The sequence below is a fragment of the Miniopterus natalensis genome, chromosome 1, assembly GCF_054644295.1.
Source record: "Miniopterus natalensis isolate mMinNat1 chromosome 1, mMinNat1.hap1, whole genome shotgun sequence".
NCBI classification, from domain to species: Eukaryota; Metazoa; Chordata; class Mammalia; order Chiroptera; family Miniopteridae; genus Miniopterus; species Miniopterus natalensis.
Window position 1 is genome coordinate 173,586,063 of NC_142081.1, and position 19,671 is coordinate 173,605,733.

A 19,671-nucleotide genomic window follows, 5' to 3' on the forward strand; every position below is an offset into this window, starting at 1 on the left:
CCGGGGGGCGCGCGCGGTGCGCTCGCCGCAGCCGCGCCGGCGAGGGCCTGGCCCCGCGTTTCAACCCAAACGTAGTGAATAAGGAAATAAAAAGGCAAGAAAACGGCCGCGCGGGGGCGGGGGCGGGGGCCGGGCCGCGGGCGGAGCAGGGAGGGGGCCGCGGAGCCCGAGCCGAGGCGGCGCGCGGCGGGGGCGCGGGGCGCGGGCAGCACGCGGCGCGCTCGGGCCGCCCTTCCTCCGCGCGCCGGCCGCGGCCCAGGCTCCCTGGCTCCGCCAATCCCCGCCCTCCGCTCGCCCGCCCGCCTCCCGCCTTCCCCGCCCTCCCGCCTCCGCCTCCTCCCTCCCGCCGCCCTCTCCCAGCCAAACTGAAAGCCGGACCCCGGCCGCTCCCGCCGCGCGCCGCCGCCCGGCCTCCCCGGAGCGCTCCACCATGGACAGTCCTGTTTTCACCTTATAAAGATGGCGGTGCGGGATCGCTGCAACCTTTAGACTAATGACTGTCCGAAACATCGCCTCCATCTGTAATATGGTGAGTGGCCGCCGCCGCCGTGGGGGTCGCGCCCGAGGCGCGGCGAGGCGAAGAAAGGGAAACCCGAGCCGCAGCCAGCCCCGCGGCGGGTGGGGGCGGGGGCGGGGGCGGGGGCGAGGGTGGGGGCGGGGTGGGGTGGGGGCCGCGGGCGGCCGGGTGGCCCCGCTAGAAGTTCCTGGCCCCGGGCTGGGCGCGCCGGCCGCAGCCCCTGGAGCCCCCGGGGGAGGGGCCCCGAGCCCTGCGCCCCCCTCTCCGGCTGGGGACCTGGGAGCCCGCCGGCTGGTCCCCGCGCCGCGCGCCTCCACCCTCGGGTTGCGGTGGTAGCGTCTTGGGGGAAGGCCGAACCCGGACGTCCCGGGGGAGGGGTTTTGGGGGACAAACTGGGGATGGGGGGGCACTCATCCTGTCCTTGCAGAAGCAGCCCTGCCTGCCGGGCCTCCCTGACCGCCCTCATCTCATTCTGAGTTCACTCAAACTGGATTTAAAATTCACTTTGCAAAGGCAGTCGGTGTATCTGGAGACATTTATGTCATAAATGTCATAAAGCTGTAAAGTGCAAAATTGTGCTTAGAGAAGTGAACTTCACCTGGTTTGAGAAAGCGCAGTAATTTGTTTTAGACGCCTCAGTTTCCCCATCTGTGAAAGAGGGACAAGGTTATATGCAGTAACATTTGAAGGCCCAAGGGTGGTGGGGCTGGTTGTCCTGCCTGGTGCACACTGTAGACCCAGTGGAGGCTGGTGGGTGTGGGCACAGCAAGGGGACATCACTAGGCTCTGATGGGGACTGGTGCCATGGTGTGGCGATGGCTTTGGGTTTCTTCCATTGCTTTCCCTTGCTTTCCAGTTTCTGCAGGAACAGCTTCTAGCCCTTGGGTCCTCAGGGTGCACCCTGCTGGCACCCCCACTTGTCAGAGCCTACGCGTGCACACCTTGCTCCCTGGAGTAAGACATTGCCCTCCTGTGCAGGGTGAGAGAGAGTGTGCTTTGCCTTCATTCTACAGGGTCCTCCCCGCCCTCGCTCCCGTCAAAGCTCCCCTATCTCCAGCTGGAACACGTGCTCTTTTAATGCCAGGTTGGGGAAAACCTCCCTTGTAGCTAGTAATACAAGCCCCTAAAGGGAATCTGAGGAGGCTTGATTGAGAAGTCTGGAGGTAAGGCGATCTGACTGCCCTTCCCCCATCACACAGCCTTTTCAATCTTCTGTCCCACATTTTGTTGCAAGATTAGCACATAGCAAAGGAGCATTAAGGAGCCATGTGTTAGCTCAGGAGTGGAACTGAGACCCACTGGTACTGGCTTCAGTTTTCAGCACTGTTGGATGTGGTCACTGCCGTGGTCAGCAGAACAAATGGCAGGGGCCTCCCAGAGTGATAGCTGCCAAGGTATTGGCGCCGGACCAGTTAGATGTGGTGGGTGGCTCCTGGAGCATATCAGTTTCCTCTCTTTTCCTTCCTTCTCCATACAGAGATGGTCGTCTGCTCCTTCCTGTCAAGTGGCATTAATGTTGCTCGGTGCAGTGAAAAGGTGATGGCTTTCTGCTCCGGTTCTCTCTAAGCTAAGATCAGCTCCTGAGGGGAACTCGGAAACCAGAGCAGCTCGAATACTCTTCTTTCATGCTTGCTGGGGTGGCCTGAGGCTTATAGGGCAGTGAGGTGTAGTCCCAGCCCTTGGTGGTATTCCTGCCCTGCTTGTGTGTGGTGACACCTCTCTGTACTAAAGCAGCTTGGAAACTTGAGAGCTAGTGAGTCCCAAGAGGAAGCCAGCCTCCAGCTTTTTTTTCCCACCCTCAGTGCAGCTGCAGCTTCTTGGCACACCAGGGCAGAATGTCACTACCTGTGTCCAGTGAAACTCAGCCAGGGAGGCAAGCTGCAGGGAGGACATGCGAGGAGCCCGCTAGTGCTGTGTCTGGAGGGTTGACAGCCTCGTGTGGAATCTTTAAAAAGGCACCAAATTTAGGCTCATCACCCAGGTGAGGGGAGGAACCAACACTTCGTAAGTAGGGAGTTTAAGGTTCCTATTTGGACACTGTGTCTTAAGCAAGTAATGTAGAGTTTGGGCTGTAAAGTTGGACTCCCTGGGTTCAGGTCCTGGATCTAACACAGACTAACTTTTTGTCCTTGAGCAGAATGATGATGCTTCCCACCTCCTAGGACTGCAGTGTTAAGTGAGTTACTATGCCTAGTGCAGAGCAGGTTACTCTGTGAGTGCTAGCGATTGTCAGTAACATCTCATGTTGCGGTCCGTTGTTTAAAGGACAGTAGAGATGATGCCTTCTTGGACCTGATGGAAGCAGCCACTAGTAAACAACCCACGTGTTCATTTATGTAAACCAAGCAGAATGGCAGTTTACAAAAGCTGGGCTGGGAGTCCTTAACCCCGCCCCTTATAAAAGGCTCTTCAGGTCACCCCTGTTCCTCCCAGTCTCACTTCCTACACGAGAAGGCTTGGTGATGAGGAGACGGCTGTCTCTTCACCGCATCAGGCGTCAGTTTTCGTTGGACTCTTTAGATTCTTCATGCCATGATGAATTGTTTCCAGGTAGGTCTTCTGTGGGTCTCTCCTCACTGTTTAGCTTCTCTCTGGGGCTCTTATGGAGCCTTCTCTCTCCTAACTCTATTGGGTGTCAGCTGGTTTGAGTAGTTGTAGTCAGATTGCCTTTTTTTTTTTTTTTAAAAGCAGATGATTTGGCATATTTTAAACACACTGATGTTTTTCCAGAAAGGGTGTTAAACAATATCATCCTTCTAGGTAGGACTTGAACACACTAAGACCTCGCATTGAAAAATGGATTTGTTTTGTCACCAGACAAGAAAGATCCCAGCAGGGCAGAAATAAAACCTGTAGCAAATCCTTCATGTGATTGAGAAATAAACACCTTTTTTTCTCTCCTTCTCCTTAAACTTCTTGTGCTAATTTTAGATGTAGGGGACTTGGAAAATATTCACATCCTTCCACTTGTCCCCTTCCCCACTGAAGTCTCATTGTCCATTGGATATTTGATGCTAGTTCCCATTTGTTTTAATTTTACTTCCGTGTGAATTCCTGCCGTAATGATTCTTGATCAACTTGCTTAGGGCTTGTCAGCTTAGCAACACAGCGTGTCTGGTTCACAGATAATAAAGCTTGTTTGGCTGGTATGTTGTAATTTTAAAATGTACTAGCTGCTACCAAACATGAGGAAATGTCCCTTGTTGATAATCCTCTGACTTTTGTCCAGACCAATAGATCTAACTTCCTATGTATTATTACGGCCCTACTAGTGGAAAGCTTTTGTTTTGAGTAAGTTGAACACAGTTTGAAGAGCTTGAGGAATTTTCTGAAGAGGAAGCATTTGTCAGTAGAAGCCAAAAAGTGCCCTCTAGAAATGCACTTGGACGGATGCAAATTGGTCTAAATCATCTCATCTTAATTTAACTTTGTTAATAGTGCTGTGAGATATACCATAGAGGAAATGCCATGTATCGAGGAGATTACATTTTTGTTTCCATAAATGGCCATCTGTTGAGGACCTGCTATGTCAGCGTTGGCACATACATACTGTGTGCAGGTGCTAAATAAATGAATGAAGTGAGCCCGTCTCCAAGGAGCTCAGCAGTTCTTAACATTGATACAGGTAAAAATTTCAGCATAGTGTGATATCCATACAGAAATGTTGAACAAAGCCTCAGAGGCTCTCTATGGTGGCAAGACTCATGAGCACAGCAGGATGTTTCTGTAATATATTTGTGTTGGAGCAAAGTTTGACTGTTTTTTGTATGAGAACTTGATTTTAGTCAATGTAACTTAGCACTGGAGTGTGTACCATTGGATATCTCTCCAGTTAAGCAAGAGTCCAATGGTGCCTTTGAACAAATTGTATTTCTTGCAACTTTAGTTTTTCTCAACTTTTAAAACTGATTTTTGTTGTCAAAAGCTTCTTAGTAAGTAGTATTTCTTAGAGTCTTTATGAAAAAGACTTAATTGGTTAGTAACTGCTTGAGGACTTCACGACCGTGGTTAAGCTGTGTTGAACTTACCAGATGTTGGCATTTTGGCATCCATTGAACAACCCCTGGATATTACTGGACACCATTGTGAATGCCAGATTTGAATTCTTTTAAATTAATGAAATCACCTTGATATGAAGGGAAAGTAAGATAAGTAAAAATGTGAAACAAAGCTAGAGGATTTCTATAGAGGTCATTTTATTTTGGTAAGTCAGTTACTTACCTGAGGCACATATTTTGAGAATCGTTGGAAGAAGTTTTTGTTTTTGTTTTGTTAAATATATCTTTATTGATTTCAGAGAGAGGAAAGGAGAGGGAGAGAGATATAGAAACGTCAATGATGAGAGAGTCATCAATTGGCCGCCTCCTGCACACCCCCGGCTGGGGATTGAGCCCGCAACCCGGGCATGTGCCCTGAACGGGAATCGAACCCCGATTGCCTGGATCCTAGGTCGACGCTCAACCGCTGAGCCACGCCTGGCAGGGCTGGAAGAAGTTTTTATGAAAACATTGAAAAATATGTAAATCACATAATTTGGGAGAAGAGATAATTTGCCTTTTCCTCTGTTACTCATGCTTCCCATTCTCAGAGATAATTGGAGACTGTAAGTTTAGTTTAATGTATCAGCTGGGAGTTGTTACAGTCGCCTGTGAGGGTCTGCTCTGATAGTTTTCAGCTTTTAGAAATTGCTGGATAGGGTGGGTTAATGTTTAAAGAGAAATTCTCTTCTGGCCTCTCGGGTCTAATGCAGGCGTTTGTGTTGGGTCAGGTCCTAACAGTTAAGTTTACATATTTTTCAGTTTTTTTCTGGGAATCCTAGGGAGAAAATCAAATTGAATGTCAGTATTAGTTAGAATTAAAGATTGTCATACCATTTGCTGGATATCAACTTTATATGTTCCAGTTCACCCATATAGTAAAACCTATTTATCTTTTTACTAATGTGGAATTTCGTTATATTGGAGTTATAATTGAAAGTAATTTTAAATTTTGATTCTCTTAGAAATTAATAGGAAATTTTCTTGTTTGTATGTGTGTGTGTGTGTGTGTGTGTGTGTGTGTGTGGTCCTCCCCACCCCAACCTGGTCTGTCTGATTAGTTTGAATGAGTTGAAGTTTTAAGATGGTGTTTAATTCTGTGGTACCATCAGAAAGGTATCTCTTGGTGGTTTTATCTCTAGCCTACCCATGGAGCAAGCTCAAATCAAACAGATTAAAAGAGTTGTAAAAGATGGTGTCTTTCAGTCTAGTTAACTCTTCTGGCCTAAATATTTTTTTTTTTTAAATATATATATTTTAATATATCTTTATTGATTTCAGAGAGAGGAAAGGAGATGGAGAGAGAGAGATGGAAACATCAATGATGAGAGTCATTGATTGGTTGCAGCTCACAACCCGGGCATATGCCCTGACTGGGAATTGAACCCTGGTCGCCTGGATCCTAGGTCGATGCTCAACCGCTGAGCCACGCCTGGCTGGGCCTGGCCTAAATATTTTAATGCAGCTTCATATAATAAACCTTCAGTTTTGTTGAAACCAAATTCTCATCTGAGGGTTTGAAAGGCCTTGCTGATCTTTTAAGAGAAAAGATCACCCAAAAATGAGCCAGCACAGACTTTCTTGAGGCAAATTCTGTCTTAGCAACCAACCTCAGCACTGAACATTGTGTAATGTTTCTGTTCTGGGGTTGCTGCTTAGAATTTTGGGGATGCTTTAAGTCCTCTGCATGGAATTTTACCATAATTCCAAGAATGATTATTTGCTGTGGATGGAGTGTGTCGGGGGGAAACCCTATTGACTCCTAAAGCTTCACTTTGCACTTGTAGGTCCAACTTTTCTCCTGCCCACCAAGTTCCAATGTCACTTTCAGAATCTGCAAGTGCTTTGTAGTGGCTCAGACTTGGGACTCTTTTTCTGGGTGTTGGTAAATTTCAGGCATATGGAAAAATATGGAGACTAGAGTGAGTACCTATGTATCTACCTCCACGTGAAGAAATAAAATATTATAAATACAATTGAACCTTTCCCCATCTCATTCCCCTTCCCTTTAGACAGTGACCACTGTTCTGAATTTGCTATTTATTGTGTGTTTTTATACTTTTACTGGATATGTATGTGTTCATAAACCAGATATAGTATTGTTTCTTTATGCTCTGTAATACTGAACAGCTTCTCAGTTACATTACGATTTTAAGATTATCCATTAAGATACATTCATTGTAGGTTGTTTTTACTGCTGTATAATGTTCCATTTCATGAACGTGCTGCAATATATTTATTCATTTCATTGTTGATCAGCACTTGTGTGTTGCCATTTTAGAGCGATGGACAGCTTTGAACCTATCTCCTGTGCATGTGCTTAAAGTTTCTCTGTGGTCTCTACCTAAAAGGGAAATTGCTGAGTCAAAGGAGATGGGCATCTTCGACACTCCCATGTTGCCAGATTGCTCTCCAGAGCAGCCGTGCCAATCTGCATTCCTTCCAGCGGTGTTTGGGAGTTCCAGTTGCTCCACAGGCTTACAGACACACCCGACATGGTTTGACTTGAGGTTTTGCCCATCTGATAGGTGTGAAATGCTATCTTCATGGTTTGAAATTTGTACTTTCCTGTTTACTAGTGAGGCTGAACATCTTTTTATGTGTTTATTGCACTGGGTTGTTTTTAACCCAGAGGGTTTGGAACAGTTTTCCAGGGTTTGTAAGTCAGGATTGCAGTGGTGGTTTTGTGGGAAAAGAGGGAGAAGGCAGAAGAAGGGGACCCAAAAAATGTCAAGAAGGATGGGGCTGGAACAAAAGGTACAGGGGAGGGAAGGGTGACGGATGAAACAGGTGGATCCTGGCAGCAGGAAGACTAGACTAGCAGATACCTCGAGCATTGAGAGTAACTTCCAGATACATCCCCGTGCTGGCCAGGCCCCTCGTTCAAGTCACGTTTTTTCACGCGCTGTTTAATTGCGGTTGGCTTTGGTGAAAATCACGTCCGGGACCTTTTCCAGTGAGAACAGCAGAGAGGCCGGGCTGTGGAGCTTTCCTGTTTACCCCGCTGCCTTTTGAAGCCCGGTCAGAAAGGCCATGTGAAATTAGGCTCTTCCTCCAGGACGCTTCCGCGTCCTTCAGGTTGGGTGCACTGCCGGGAACCAGCCTTTACCAGGGTCTGCTCGAAGATTCTTGTGGAATTACTATCTCAACTGTTTAGAAAACATTCCCTGCACTTGATTTTGATTTGCAGAGTGTGACAGATGTCATCTTATTGGATACAGACACGTATGGTTTAAAAAATATGACTGACAGTAGCTTTAAAAATATGTTATACTTTAGTGGTTCTTTGGTGTACCGAGGAATTGTGCCCACACATGCATTCTCTTGTTAAGAATTGAGATCTGCCCTGGCTGGTGTTGCTCAGCGGATAGTGTGTCGTCCTTTGCACTGAAGGGTCACAGGTTCGTTCCCTGCCCTGGTCAGGGTGCTTGCAGGAGGCAACCAATTGCTGTGGCTCTCTCACATCGATGTCTCTCTCTCTCTCTCTCCCCCGCCCGTCCCTCCTCTCCACTTTTTCTAAAAAAAAAAAAAAAAAAAAAAGTCAATGGAAAAATAACTGCTCCCTTCCTCTCCCCGCTCCTTCCTCATTCTGTTACAGGTAATCTGACAACCACAATTTAAGAACTACTGCTTTCCCTGGGTAATAACCTTGACCTCCTAAAAAAATATTGCTTATAGAAATTACTTGCTATGTTAAAGTTTTTTAAAATTTATGTAAAAATTTTAACTTCAAGAGCTATAGATTGTTGCCATTCTGCAGATGTATTTGTTGATATTACATAGCCAGGCTTTTATTACTTTATGCTCCTAGGACAGGGATTCCCAACCCTGGCTATGTATCACGTCACATAAGAAGCTTTTAGAAGAAAAATTTAAAACATCGCAAAATATTAACACCCAAAGAGTAAGGAGAAAAGAATGTATTTTAATATATTTATACCCAAAATACCTACTCTTCAGGTTTAACAGATATTAGAATTTAGTCATAGTTGGTTGGGATTCTTTTGTCATAAAACCTTAAAAGATCTCTAACCACCCGTCTCTTTCCTCTCCCTTCCTCCCAGAACTCGCCATTTTCCCGGCGTTGGTATGATGTTTCCTGTGCATGTCTTCATACTTCATAGTTATGAGTCCATAAGCAGTATATCAACGTGTATGTTTAAAAATGCAGCCGTTTGCAGCTTTTTTCACTCAGCATTTGTGTTTGAGATTGTGTTGGCACACACAGCTCTAGCTTACCCGTTCTGACTGCTCGCTAGCCGTAGTCTTCAGCTTACCGATGGCTTAGTTATGCATTACCTTCGTTAGGGGCAGTTGGATAGTTTCCATAATGTTCTCTCTGGAAACAGTGCCGCAGTGAATGTCCCTGCTGCTGTCGTCTTTACACACGTGCTTTCATTTCTCCAGGATGTAGCCCTGGAAGTGGGAGTGCTGCTCTTAGGATGTGCCCGTCCGCAGCTCTGTTAGGTAGTGTCCAATTGCTCCCCAAGTGGTTGCACCAGTCAGAGCTTTATATTTTTATTTTTTATCCCCACTCGAGGATATTTTTTCCATTGCTTTTCAGAGAGAGTGGAAGGGAGAGAGAGAGAGAGACATCGATGTGAGAGAGACACATCGGTTGGTTGCCTGCCACACTCCCCCTGACTGGCCCACGACGAGCCTGCAACTGAGGTCCGTGCCCTTGGCTGGAATCGGACCTGGGACCCTTCAGTCCACAGGCCTGCGCTCTGTAACCACTGGGCCCAAACCGGCCAGGGCCAGTCAGAACTTTTTTGATAGGAAGCTTCCAGGACCCCAGTGTTGGAGCTTCTGAGTGTACATAGGGGTAGGTGTGGGTCGGTCTGGGCGGATTTCAGGCACCTGCATTTTTTTTTAATTACTGCAGTTTATTCTGATGAGTAGCCAAGGTTGGGAGACCACTGCTCGCTCTGGCGATGAACCCCGTGAGGCCAGGGGCTGTGCTGGTCTTACCGTCGGTTCCCCAGCGTTCAGCACAGGGCCTGGCGCATGTGGTGGGCGCTCAGTAAATAATCCTGGGGTGAGTGAATGGAGAGGTGTAGCTCGTAGGTGGAAGGCCTGCCTGGAGGCCAAGCAGTGCGCAGGAATCTCCCGGGGACCTTGTTAACATGCAGATTCTGGTTCAGCAGGCCTGGAGCGAGATTGAGCGTTCAGCGGCGTCTCTGGTGAGCACATGCTCCTGGGCTGGGGAGCGTGCTTACGGCAGCCCGGCCCTAGGAGACCAGAGGGAGACAGGCTCCTTCCTGCGGCCCTAGAGAGGGGGCTGGGTTTGGGGTCTCACTGGGTGAGGCTCGGGTCTGGCCCCGCATCTCGGCAGCACGCAGGCAGACGGTGAAGTGTCGCCCTCGGCTCCTCCCGGGGAACCCAAGGAGATCCTGCCCACGGCAGCGTGTGAGCGCTCTGGTGCCTCGTGCACGTTCCTTTCACACCTATTCTCATTCTTCCTGTGAATCCATATTTTTCTTCAGTTTTCTTCAGGGGGCATTTGGGGTGGAGAGGGATGGGGGAAGGACAGTGGGCAAGAGCAGAGGCAAAACACCGTGTTTCTGTGGTGAGGCCCACAGCTCTCTCCCAGTCAGCTCTGCCCTGGTGCAGGTCACAGGATAGTAGGGAGATGCTCTTAACTTATTCCCCAAGTCAGACACTTAAAAAAAAAATGTTTTTATTGATTTTTTTTTTTTTTGATTTTTTTTTTTTTTAGAGAGAGAAACGTCAATTGGCTGCCTCCTACATGCACCCTAACAGGATCGAGCCCATAACCCAGGCACGTGCCCTGACTGGGAATTGAACCGCGATCTCCTGGATCATAGGTCGATGCTCAGCCTCTGAGCCACGCCGCCTGGGCAACACTGCCTTTTAAATGCAGGGTTTCATTCAGGGTATTTCTGTAACTGTGGTCCTGTCTCACCCATTTGAGAGAGGCATTATAGTGTGCAGAGAGGAGGGCAGATAAATAAAATAAATAAAAATAAAGTGATATTCAGGACTAGTGTGTATGGTATGCCGGGTGTGTGTGGGGGGCACCTGTTATTACCAAGTGTCTCTTGGAAATAGAGACACTTTGGGGAAGTGTCTCTGGAGAAGAACCGTGGAAATGGATCTAGTTCCAAGAGCAGCAGGCGATTCTCAAATGTCATTTTGTTGTTCTTCCTGGTTTTCGTTATATCTGTGAACCACCTGAATTTACTTACTTAGTAGTTTTCCTTAAATTTGCTCATTTCCTATTAATTTGGCCTCATACCATGCTAAGACATCTGTGAAGTAATGGGTTTGATGAGCTGGTTAAATGCTTTTCGAATACATATAAAAAACACAGTTACTTAAAAACATTCCTACTTGTGCTACCCGAGATTATCTCACCTCTCTCTGGACTCGTGGTGTGGAGTTTGGGAGGCACTGGCTCAGATAAGAGGTTCGTTATGGTGGTTCACATAACTGGCTATTGGAGGAGCACCGTTAAACTGGTTTGCAGATTATGGGCTGGTGAGTTTCCTTGGGAGGCAGGTTGGCTGTGGGTGAGATCTGGCTGGAGTCCACACTGCTGTTGGTTGTGAGAACTTGCCATTATTTACCCTCTTATAGACTGTTTCTCATCCATAGCCTGTGGGTGATCAGAGAACTTAACCCCCCTGGGGCATTGCAGGACTTAAATGGAATCATTTCTGTCTAGTGCTCAGCCCAGTGCCTGGCCATTTGATTACTGTTTTATCCCAGAGCCCCTCTTTTCCTCACCAGCAAAGGAGTTCAAATGATGTAGTTGGAATGAACCCTGAACTAGGGACCCGCGGTCCCGAGTCCAGTCCTGACCCTGACACCTTGTGGCTTTCAGGACACTGGGCAGGTGACTTAGGCCTCTCTGAGTCTATGAGATGTTAAGAACCATCCTGCTGGTGTGCAGTGCTGAGGAGGAGATGAGCGAGCGCGTTGTAATCCAGCTTCCAATCAAGACGAGACCAGGAAGGGAAAGTGCCCGTAGCGGACAAAAGGAGGAAGAAGCTGCGATTTCCGACTGAGATGTCTTGGAAGACGCAGTGCTGATGGTGTGTAACAGAGCTTCTGTATGCATCAGTCAGGATACCATGTTTTTCCTTTTCCTGATAATGAGGGCACATCATATAATAAACAAATTTTAGTCTAATAGGCATATAACATATCCTTTTGTTTCATTTTGTACATTACAGTTAGGCATTTCTGACTGAAAAATATACAAAGTAGCTAAGCTCAGTTTATTTTTATTTTTTCAGTTACAGTTTACATGCAGTATTATTTTGTATTGGTTTCAGGTGTGCAGCATAGTGGTTAGACAATCATATACTTATCCCCTGATATTTTCAGTATCCACCTGGCACCATACATAGTTATTACAATATTATTGACTATATTCCCTATGCTGTGCTTTACATCCCTGGGACTATTTTGTAATTGCCAATTTGTACTTCTCAGTCCCTTCCCCTCTTTTATACAGTCCTCCAACCCCCCTTCCCTCTGGCAGCTATCAGTCTTTTCTTTGTGTCTGTGAGTCTGTTTCAGGTTTGTTTGTTTGTTTGTTCATATTCTTCTTTAGATTCCACATATACGTGAAATCTTTTGGTGTTTGTCTTTCTCTCACTGACTTATTTTACTTAGCACAATACCCTCTAGGTCCATCTTTGCTGTTGCAAATCAGTTTTTGTGTTTTTTTAAATAAAAATGTAAAGTTTTTGAAAAGGTAATATGAGTTCACATGGTAGAAATTTAAAATTGTGCAAAGGATATAAGTTGAAAATACGCCCACCATCCATTTCTTGTCTCCGGCATCGATCAATATCTGCAGTGTCGTCTTCCACTCAGAGGCGTCTTACGCATATACAGCATATTTGTTTATATTTCTCTACCAGTTTTTGAAAACACAAATAATACTTAGAGCATATACTCCTGTCCGGATCTGCCCTTGCTCTTTGTGTCTTGGAGGTGGGTCTGTGCCAGCAGGTGGAGAGATTCCACATTCATTTTTTATGGCCGCGGAGTATCCAGTTGCTTGAGTGTATCGAATTCACTTACCCGTCCCCCACTAACGGGCACCACGGTAGTTTCCAGCCCTGGGTTTTTACTTAACCATCCCCCACTAACGGGCACCGCGATGGTTTCCAGCCCTGGGTTTTTACCATGGGGGCGATAGGGAACAACTTTGGCCACACATCATTTCACGTGCGTGGGAGGATGGCTGCCGGCCGACTTCCTGGAAGTGGATTTCCGTTTCTCGTGGTGGTGGGTTTGCCCAGCCGCCCTCCCCCAGCGGTCCGTGTGACGCTTGTTGCCCACAGCCTTGCCGAAACATGGGGGAAATGGTGGCTCCGTGTATATTTAGGTTGCATTTCTCTTCCGAGGAGTGAGTTTGAGCAGCCCTTTACACATGTAAGAGAACAAGCTCGATTTCATTTAACTGCTTTGCTGTTGGCAATTATTTTCAAAGTCTGTAGGGAAGGACCCGTTTTATTTTTATTTTCAATCTGTTGTAGACTGATATTTCTGTAAACTACAATAAAAAAGCATTATGAGCAAAGTGGAATAAAAACCCCAAAGATACATAAAACACAAACCCCAATTTTTTTATTACTAATCTCGGCAGATACAGAATAACTCATTCATTATACATGTTTTCAGTTTCTGAACTTAGCTCACGGTGGAGCATTAACACTGAGTGATACTGGCTCTGAAGAACTTGCTCCATCTCTTTTCCCTCTTTGCCACACGGTTTGGGGACGGGAGCAGAGAGCACGGAATTTTACACTTCATATTTCGCAGTCAGTACACGACAGGATGTTTTTGTTACGTTAGAGTAAAAGATCGCTGATGGTGCGGTACCGATGCAGAGGGCTTGGTTCCCAAGGGCAGGGATGCCACGTCAACACATTTAGGCGGTTCTCCCACGCTGTGAGGCGGGGACACTGACATCCCGGTTTTTCACTGACGAAGACCTTGAGCTTGAACTAAAGGGGGTTGAGGGGGGAATGCTCAAAATCGCCCCCTTAGTCCACTTTGCAGAGTTGGCCTCTGATCTGGGGCTTCGCCAGGATCTAATACCACCTGTGCTGCTTTTCTGGGAAGTGATAGGAAGGGTACTTCTGAGTAAAAGAGGTGCTCGTGAGACCCAAAATCAAGGGGGCGTCCTGTCACGGTGGCTTCGCAGAACATTGGATTGGGAATGGGGCTCTTGCTTGTAGCTCACCGAGTTCAGTGGCTGACCATGACTGTTTCCTTCTGCTCCACCTTCAGCTGGAAGACAGGCCCAGTGTTGTTTGTACTGCTTCTGGGTTGACATTTTATCTGTGCTCGAGAACCTTTTGTGCCGCCTCTAGACACGTGGAGAGTCGTTTTATGAGCCAGCGTCCGGCTGCTCTTCACTGTCCCATCCTTGACGACTTGGGATCACTGTGTACCCCAGGGTCATCTGTCTTCATTAGCAGATGGTTTTGCTTCTATGTTACGATCATTAAATGAAGTCGTGTCGAGATCTTTTTCAGTTATTTCTCCCCACCCACTGTCATGTAAGGCATGGAAAGGACATGTTCTCATGGCGCAGAATGAAAATGCTCTTTAACTGCCTTCTTGTGGAGGACTGGCTCCCCGGGAAAGCTGGAGAAGGGGGGGGGGCGGTGAGCGCTGTGGAAGCGGGACGTGGCCTGTAGTATAGTGGTGGTAAGATTGCGGGCTCACAGCCGACCCCTGCTTTGTACCAACACTTGACCTTGGCAAGTTACGTGACCTCCATTAACCTTCTTACCCTCACCTGTGAGATGGAGACGGCGCGTCCCTGTTAGTAATCTGTCTGGAGGGAGCGTGTTGCTCACTTTGGTCAGTGGGGCGGGGGGCTTGTCCACTGTCTGAGCAGGACAGGCATTCGTAGCCGCTTCGTGTGGCATGCCCGGTGGTTCGCTGATGTGTGCCAGCCGGCAGCCCAAGAGGACATGCTCAGAAACAGCGCTGGCGCTCTGCCCAGGCCCTGCATCAGCAGCTGAGGAATTACTAAAAATATGAATGAAAAGATCATCTTCCCTGGCCTGCGGTCAGGAGCTCAGACTCTGGAATAGAATAGCCTAGGTTTGAGACCTGGCGCTGCCTTTAGGGACTGAGTGAGCTTTGGCAGGTTTCCTCCATTTCTTCGTGAGTAGAATGGGGATAACAAGTGTAATCGGCCTTGGGTTAGTGGACAAGATTAAATGAATGTATAGACTCGAAGTTCTCTTGAACCAGTAGCACATACTATTTACCCTTCCTGTTTCCCAAGCTCATTCAGTCAGCAAATATATTAAGTACCTTTTATAGGCCAGGTGCTCTGTTAGGTCCTGGCAAACCAGTCAGATGGAATCCCGGTCCTCATCAAGCTTTGGTTTAGTGTAGGGTTGGCTAGCTTTTTTGCTAAATGGCTAGATTATAAAAATTTTAGGCTCTTTGGGCCACAGCATCTCTGTTGCAACTATTCATTTCTGCTATTCTATTGTGAAAGTAGCTATAATAAGTAAATGAATGGTAGTGGCTGTGTTCCAATAAATCTTTATTTACAAAAACAGTTGGTGGGCCAGATTTGACCCATGGGCTCATTTGCCAGCCTGTGGGCCAGTGGGAAGACAGATGTTGAATAATTGCAAATAAGTATGGTGTTAAAAATTATGATAAGTGCTATGAAGCTACCTATAGGGTTCTGTGAGAGGAAAGGGTCAAGGAAGGTAGCTTTGAAGAAGTGACACTGAAACCAAATGATGAGGAGGAGAGAGTCAAAGGAGGAGAGGAGAGGAGAGGAGGGAAGAGGGGGAGTCCTCTGAGGGGCCAGAGAACGGGCCGCACTAGTTCTGAGCCAAGAAGCTCAAAATTGCAGTCTGCATTTCTGTCTTTTAGAGACACAACAGGTATTTTACAGCTTTCCTTGGATAAAAACATAATGGTGCCCTGGTGGGTGGCTCATTTGGTTGGATTGTCGTCCGTATACCAAAAGGTTGTGGGTTCGATTCCCGGTCAGAGCACATACCTAGGCTGCAGGTTTGATCTCCAGTTGGGGCGAGTATGGGAGGCAACTGATCACGAGTATGGGAGGCAACTGATCAGTGCTTCCCTCCCTCCCTCCCTGCCTCCCTCCCTCCCTCCCTCGTCCCTTCCCCTTCCTTTCTAAAATAATCAATAAAAACATATCCTCCGGTGAGAATAAAAAAAAATTTGCTCTAAAAAGAAATGCCTTTATATACCCACCTCACACATCTATGATTCATCCTTCCCAGGTTGTTGTTGTTGTTTGTTTGTGTTTTTGTGGCACCCCTAGGCAGTCACAGAATTGCTTTCAGAAATGCTTTGAAGAGCCAACATTATCGTCTTCTTGTTGGAACTTGTCCCAGCCCAGATTCTATTTTTAATAAAGTGCGGTGCCTTGTTTTTCAAAGGTTACCAGATTTGTTACTGATAGAAATAAGAACTCTGTTTCTTACACTTGCAGACCCTGTGATTTACTGCCCTAGATAAGTTTTTGTTCAGCATCTGGTCATATAACAGTTATTTTCAATGCCTCCCGCTTGCTTTTTGTGCCACGGTGCTGGGTGCTAGCAGTGGAAGTTCAGGCTCTTGGGTTTATAATGCATCTTACAATTTACATCATCCCCGTTTTGCTTGATCTCTGCCACCCTGAGCAGTAGGCAGGCTGGATATCAGCAACCAGGCCTCTCAGCCAAGAAACTAAGGACAAGAGAGAAAGTGACCGAAATTGGGGCCAAATTCGTACTGGGGAGAAGAAAAAAAAGGTCAGTCCAGCTCTGAGGTGTGTGCTGTGGGCCTTGGATAGCTGATCTGTGGGATGTTAGTTTGCTAATTTCTTATTTAAATTTTCATGACAAAAATAAGATACGCTCATAGTAAAAAATGCAGACAGTTGAGAAGAGAAAAGAAAAAGCCCCTTGGTGCCCTCCTCGTCTTTTAGCCCTACTCCCGGACACTGGAACTAGTGTTAATAATTTCTCAAGTGTTTTTAAAGGGGTTTCCATGAGAATGCAGGTGTTGAGTGCTCATGGTCTGCTGCGGTCACCTTGTGCCCCTCAGATGTAGAGGTGCCAGGCCCACAGCAGGGCTCAGAGTCTGAGGATGGAATGAATGACATTCCTAGTATTGTCCTGTACACATTGTTACCTGCTAACATGTTTTTACTTATCACCATCTTTTTAAAAATAGCTACATGGTATTCCATCCTATAGAATTAATGTAATTATTTAACCAGTTCAAGATATTTCTTTTTTCTGTTACAAACTTTGCTGCAAGGACCAATCTTTATTTTTCATTTCTAATTTTAGCTGGTTGTGGCTGCTCAGGTGAAGGCCACGTCTTCCAAGCTCTCTTGCAACGAGGTGTGGCCGTGTGACTAGATTAGATTCTGGCCAGTGACATCCTGAGCATAGGTGATAGGTACAGGCAGGGAGCATCCTTGAAAGGGGAGGAGCAGTATCTCCCTCTTGTCTGTTCCCCCTGGGCAGAGGTTGTAGACTGCAGGAGCTGGAGTGGCCGTCTTGGTTCCCAGAGATACGAACTGACTCTTGAGGATGACAGAGCAACAAGATAAAAAGAGCCCAAGTCCCCAGTACCGCAGAGCCACCAAATCAGGCCTGTCTTGAATATTTGCATGAAAGAAAGAAATTCCCATCTTCTTTAAGCTGTGCTTGTATTACTTGGGTCTTTGTTACAGCCTCTATATCTTTTCTACCTATGTAAGTGTGTAGAATATACCTTGCTTAAAGTAGCATTGCAGGGATGAAGGATGTGCTCACTGGTACTGCCTAATTGGCCTTTCAGCTGTCATCATCATCATCATCTCTCGAAACATCCCCATCAAGTCTGTGTCCTCTTATCAGGCAGAGATTTACATTTAATATACTGAATCCCCAGGTCTGTTAAAGATGCACAAAAATTCATGTTACCAATGGGAAATACAAGCAAGAGTTCAGTTCTGTGAGTATCAGTGGCATCCTGTATCCATGGGAAGCAGTTCCTAGAGAGTGTGTTTACAGAGGGAGGGGAGAATGGGGGTGGTGGAAGGTACCCCTTAGGCCTCACTGAACAGTGGGGAGGGAGGGCTCACACAGGGAAGCTGCTCAGGCGGCCCTAATCATCCCCGTTCAGCCAGCCGGCCTGCCAGCTGGTATTGTGGGCCTACTGTGTGCCAGCCACTGAGAGTACAGTATTGAACAGATCAGACACAGTCTTTGCTCCTTTGAGGTATATAATTTAGAGGCTAGGATGGATGTTAATAATTATGTAAATAACAATTGGAATAAATACTAAAGGGAGACATAAGGATGCTACCAGTGGGGAATAACAGGGTGTGTGTATGGGGGGGAGGGAGCGTTAGTTTCCTATTGCTGCTGTAAAAAATTACCACAAACTTTGTAGTTTAAAATGACACAGATTAGCTTTCTTAGTGCTCTGGAGGTCGGCAGGGTTGCACACCTTCCTGAGGCTCTAGGAGAGAGCATGTCTCCTTATCTTTTCCATTCTCTGGCTGCTGCATGCATTCCTTGGCTCAGGGTCCCTTCCTCCATCTTCAGGGCCAGCAGCGCAAATCTCTCTGAAGTCTGCCTCTGTAGCTGCATCTCCACATTGACTCTGATACTTGCCTGCCTCTCATGAGGACCCTTGTGATTACACTGGGCCCACCCAAATAATCCAGGATAGTCTCCCCATCTCAAGATCCTTCAGTTAAATACCTGCAAAGCCCCTTTTGCCGTGGAAGGTAGCATAGTCACAGGTTCCGGGGATCAGGGTGTGGACTTAATTTTGAGGGGCCATGATTCTGTCACAGGGACTACCCTAATCTAGGAGCGGTCAATGAAGAATGCCCCAGGCAGGGTGATAGGTACAGGCAGGTGAGGACCAGGGAAGAGCCTCAGGTGATGGGTGGGAGGGAACTTGAGGTATTTGAGGAACAGAACAAAGGCCATTGTGGCAGGCCCAGTGTAGGAGCCAGTGACTGGCAAGTGAGACTTTGGAGACTGTGGTGGAAGTCACTGGAGGATTTTTAGGCTGATTTGTATTTAAAAAGAGCACTTTTGCTGCTGTGTTGACAGCAAGGTTAGAGGTGAGTCTAGTGGATGTTGGAGGCCACTTAGGAAGCTATTGTAATTCAGATGAGATGCTAGTGGCCTGGCCTCGCTGGTGGCAGGAGATTAAAAAGAATGGATTTGGGAGATTTAAGGAGAATGAATCAGTAAGACAGGATGATGGATGGGCAGAGTGCAGAGGGGCGTGTCGGGCATGACCCCTAGGTTTCTAGCCAGGAGGAGGGTGGCATGGTCATTTCCTAAGTGGGGAAACACCAGGAAAAGATGGGATTTAGGGGGAAGAAAAAGTCCAAGCTCTAGTTTTGGGTAGATTGATTTTTGACTGCCTGTGAGACAAGCAGGTGGAAATGTCAGTATCCATCCAGTGTGAATGAGCTTAGCAGTGAGGTTTCTGGGATGGAGATAAAAAGTTGGAAATGGTTGGCACCTAGCCACTGAATGAAGCCATGGGAATGGTTATTGCCTGGACTCCACAGAGAGGCATGTGGGGAGGGAGGAGGGCCTCGGACAGCATGTGGAGAAAGCCAACAGCTAAAGGTGCCCCTGGGGTTGGCAGTGTTTGGAGCTCATCAGGGATGGAGTTGGGGTAGAATCCAGAGGGGCTGTTTTGAGGGGAGATGTGGAGGTGAGAAATAGAGACAAGTCTTAAAGAACAGCATGGGAAACTTCAAATATATAGTAGTATTAGGTTCCCGTTGCTGCTGTAACAAGTTGCCATTAACTTTGTCTCTTAAACAATACAACTTTGTTATCTCACAGTTCTGGAGGTCAGAAACCTGAATGGGCCTCCCTGAGCTAAACGAAGGCGGTGCAGGGCTGCGTTCTTCCTGGGATGGTCTTCTTGCCTTTTAATCTTCTAGCGGCTGCCTGTGTTCCTTGGCTCCTGGCCTCCTTCCCATCTTCAAAATTAGCAAAGGCGAGTGGAACCCTTCACTCGTTGCATCACTCAGATCTGTTGTTCTGCTTCTGTCTCCCACTTTTAAAAGTGCTTGTGAAGACACTGATAATCCAGGACTGTGCCCCTATTTCA

General features: G+C 47.1%; 1 protein-coding gene across 1 annotated transcript in view; it reads left to right on the forward strand.

Annotated features, from left to right (window-relative positions):
• The first annotated feature begins 376 nt into the window (after positions 1-376).
• Positions 377-19,671, forward strand: part of USP46 (ubiquitin specific peptidase 46) — a 54,178-nt gene continuing 34,883 nt past the window's right edge. Inside the window, exon 1 of the mRNA XM_087827522.1 lies at positions 377-529. Within this exon, the coding sequence (XP_087683648.1) occupies positions 494-529 (36 nt within the window). The 5' untranslated portion in view covers positions 377-493. The remainder of the gene's footprint in view (positions 530-19,671) is intronic.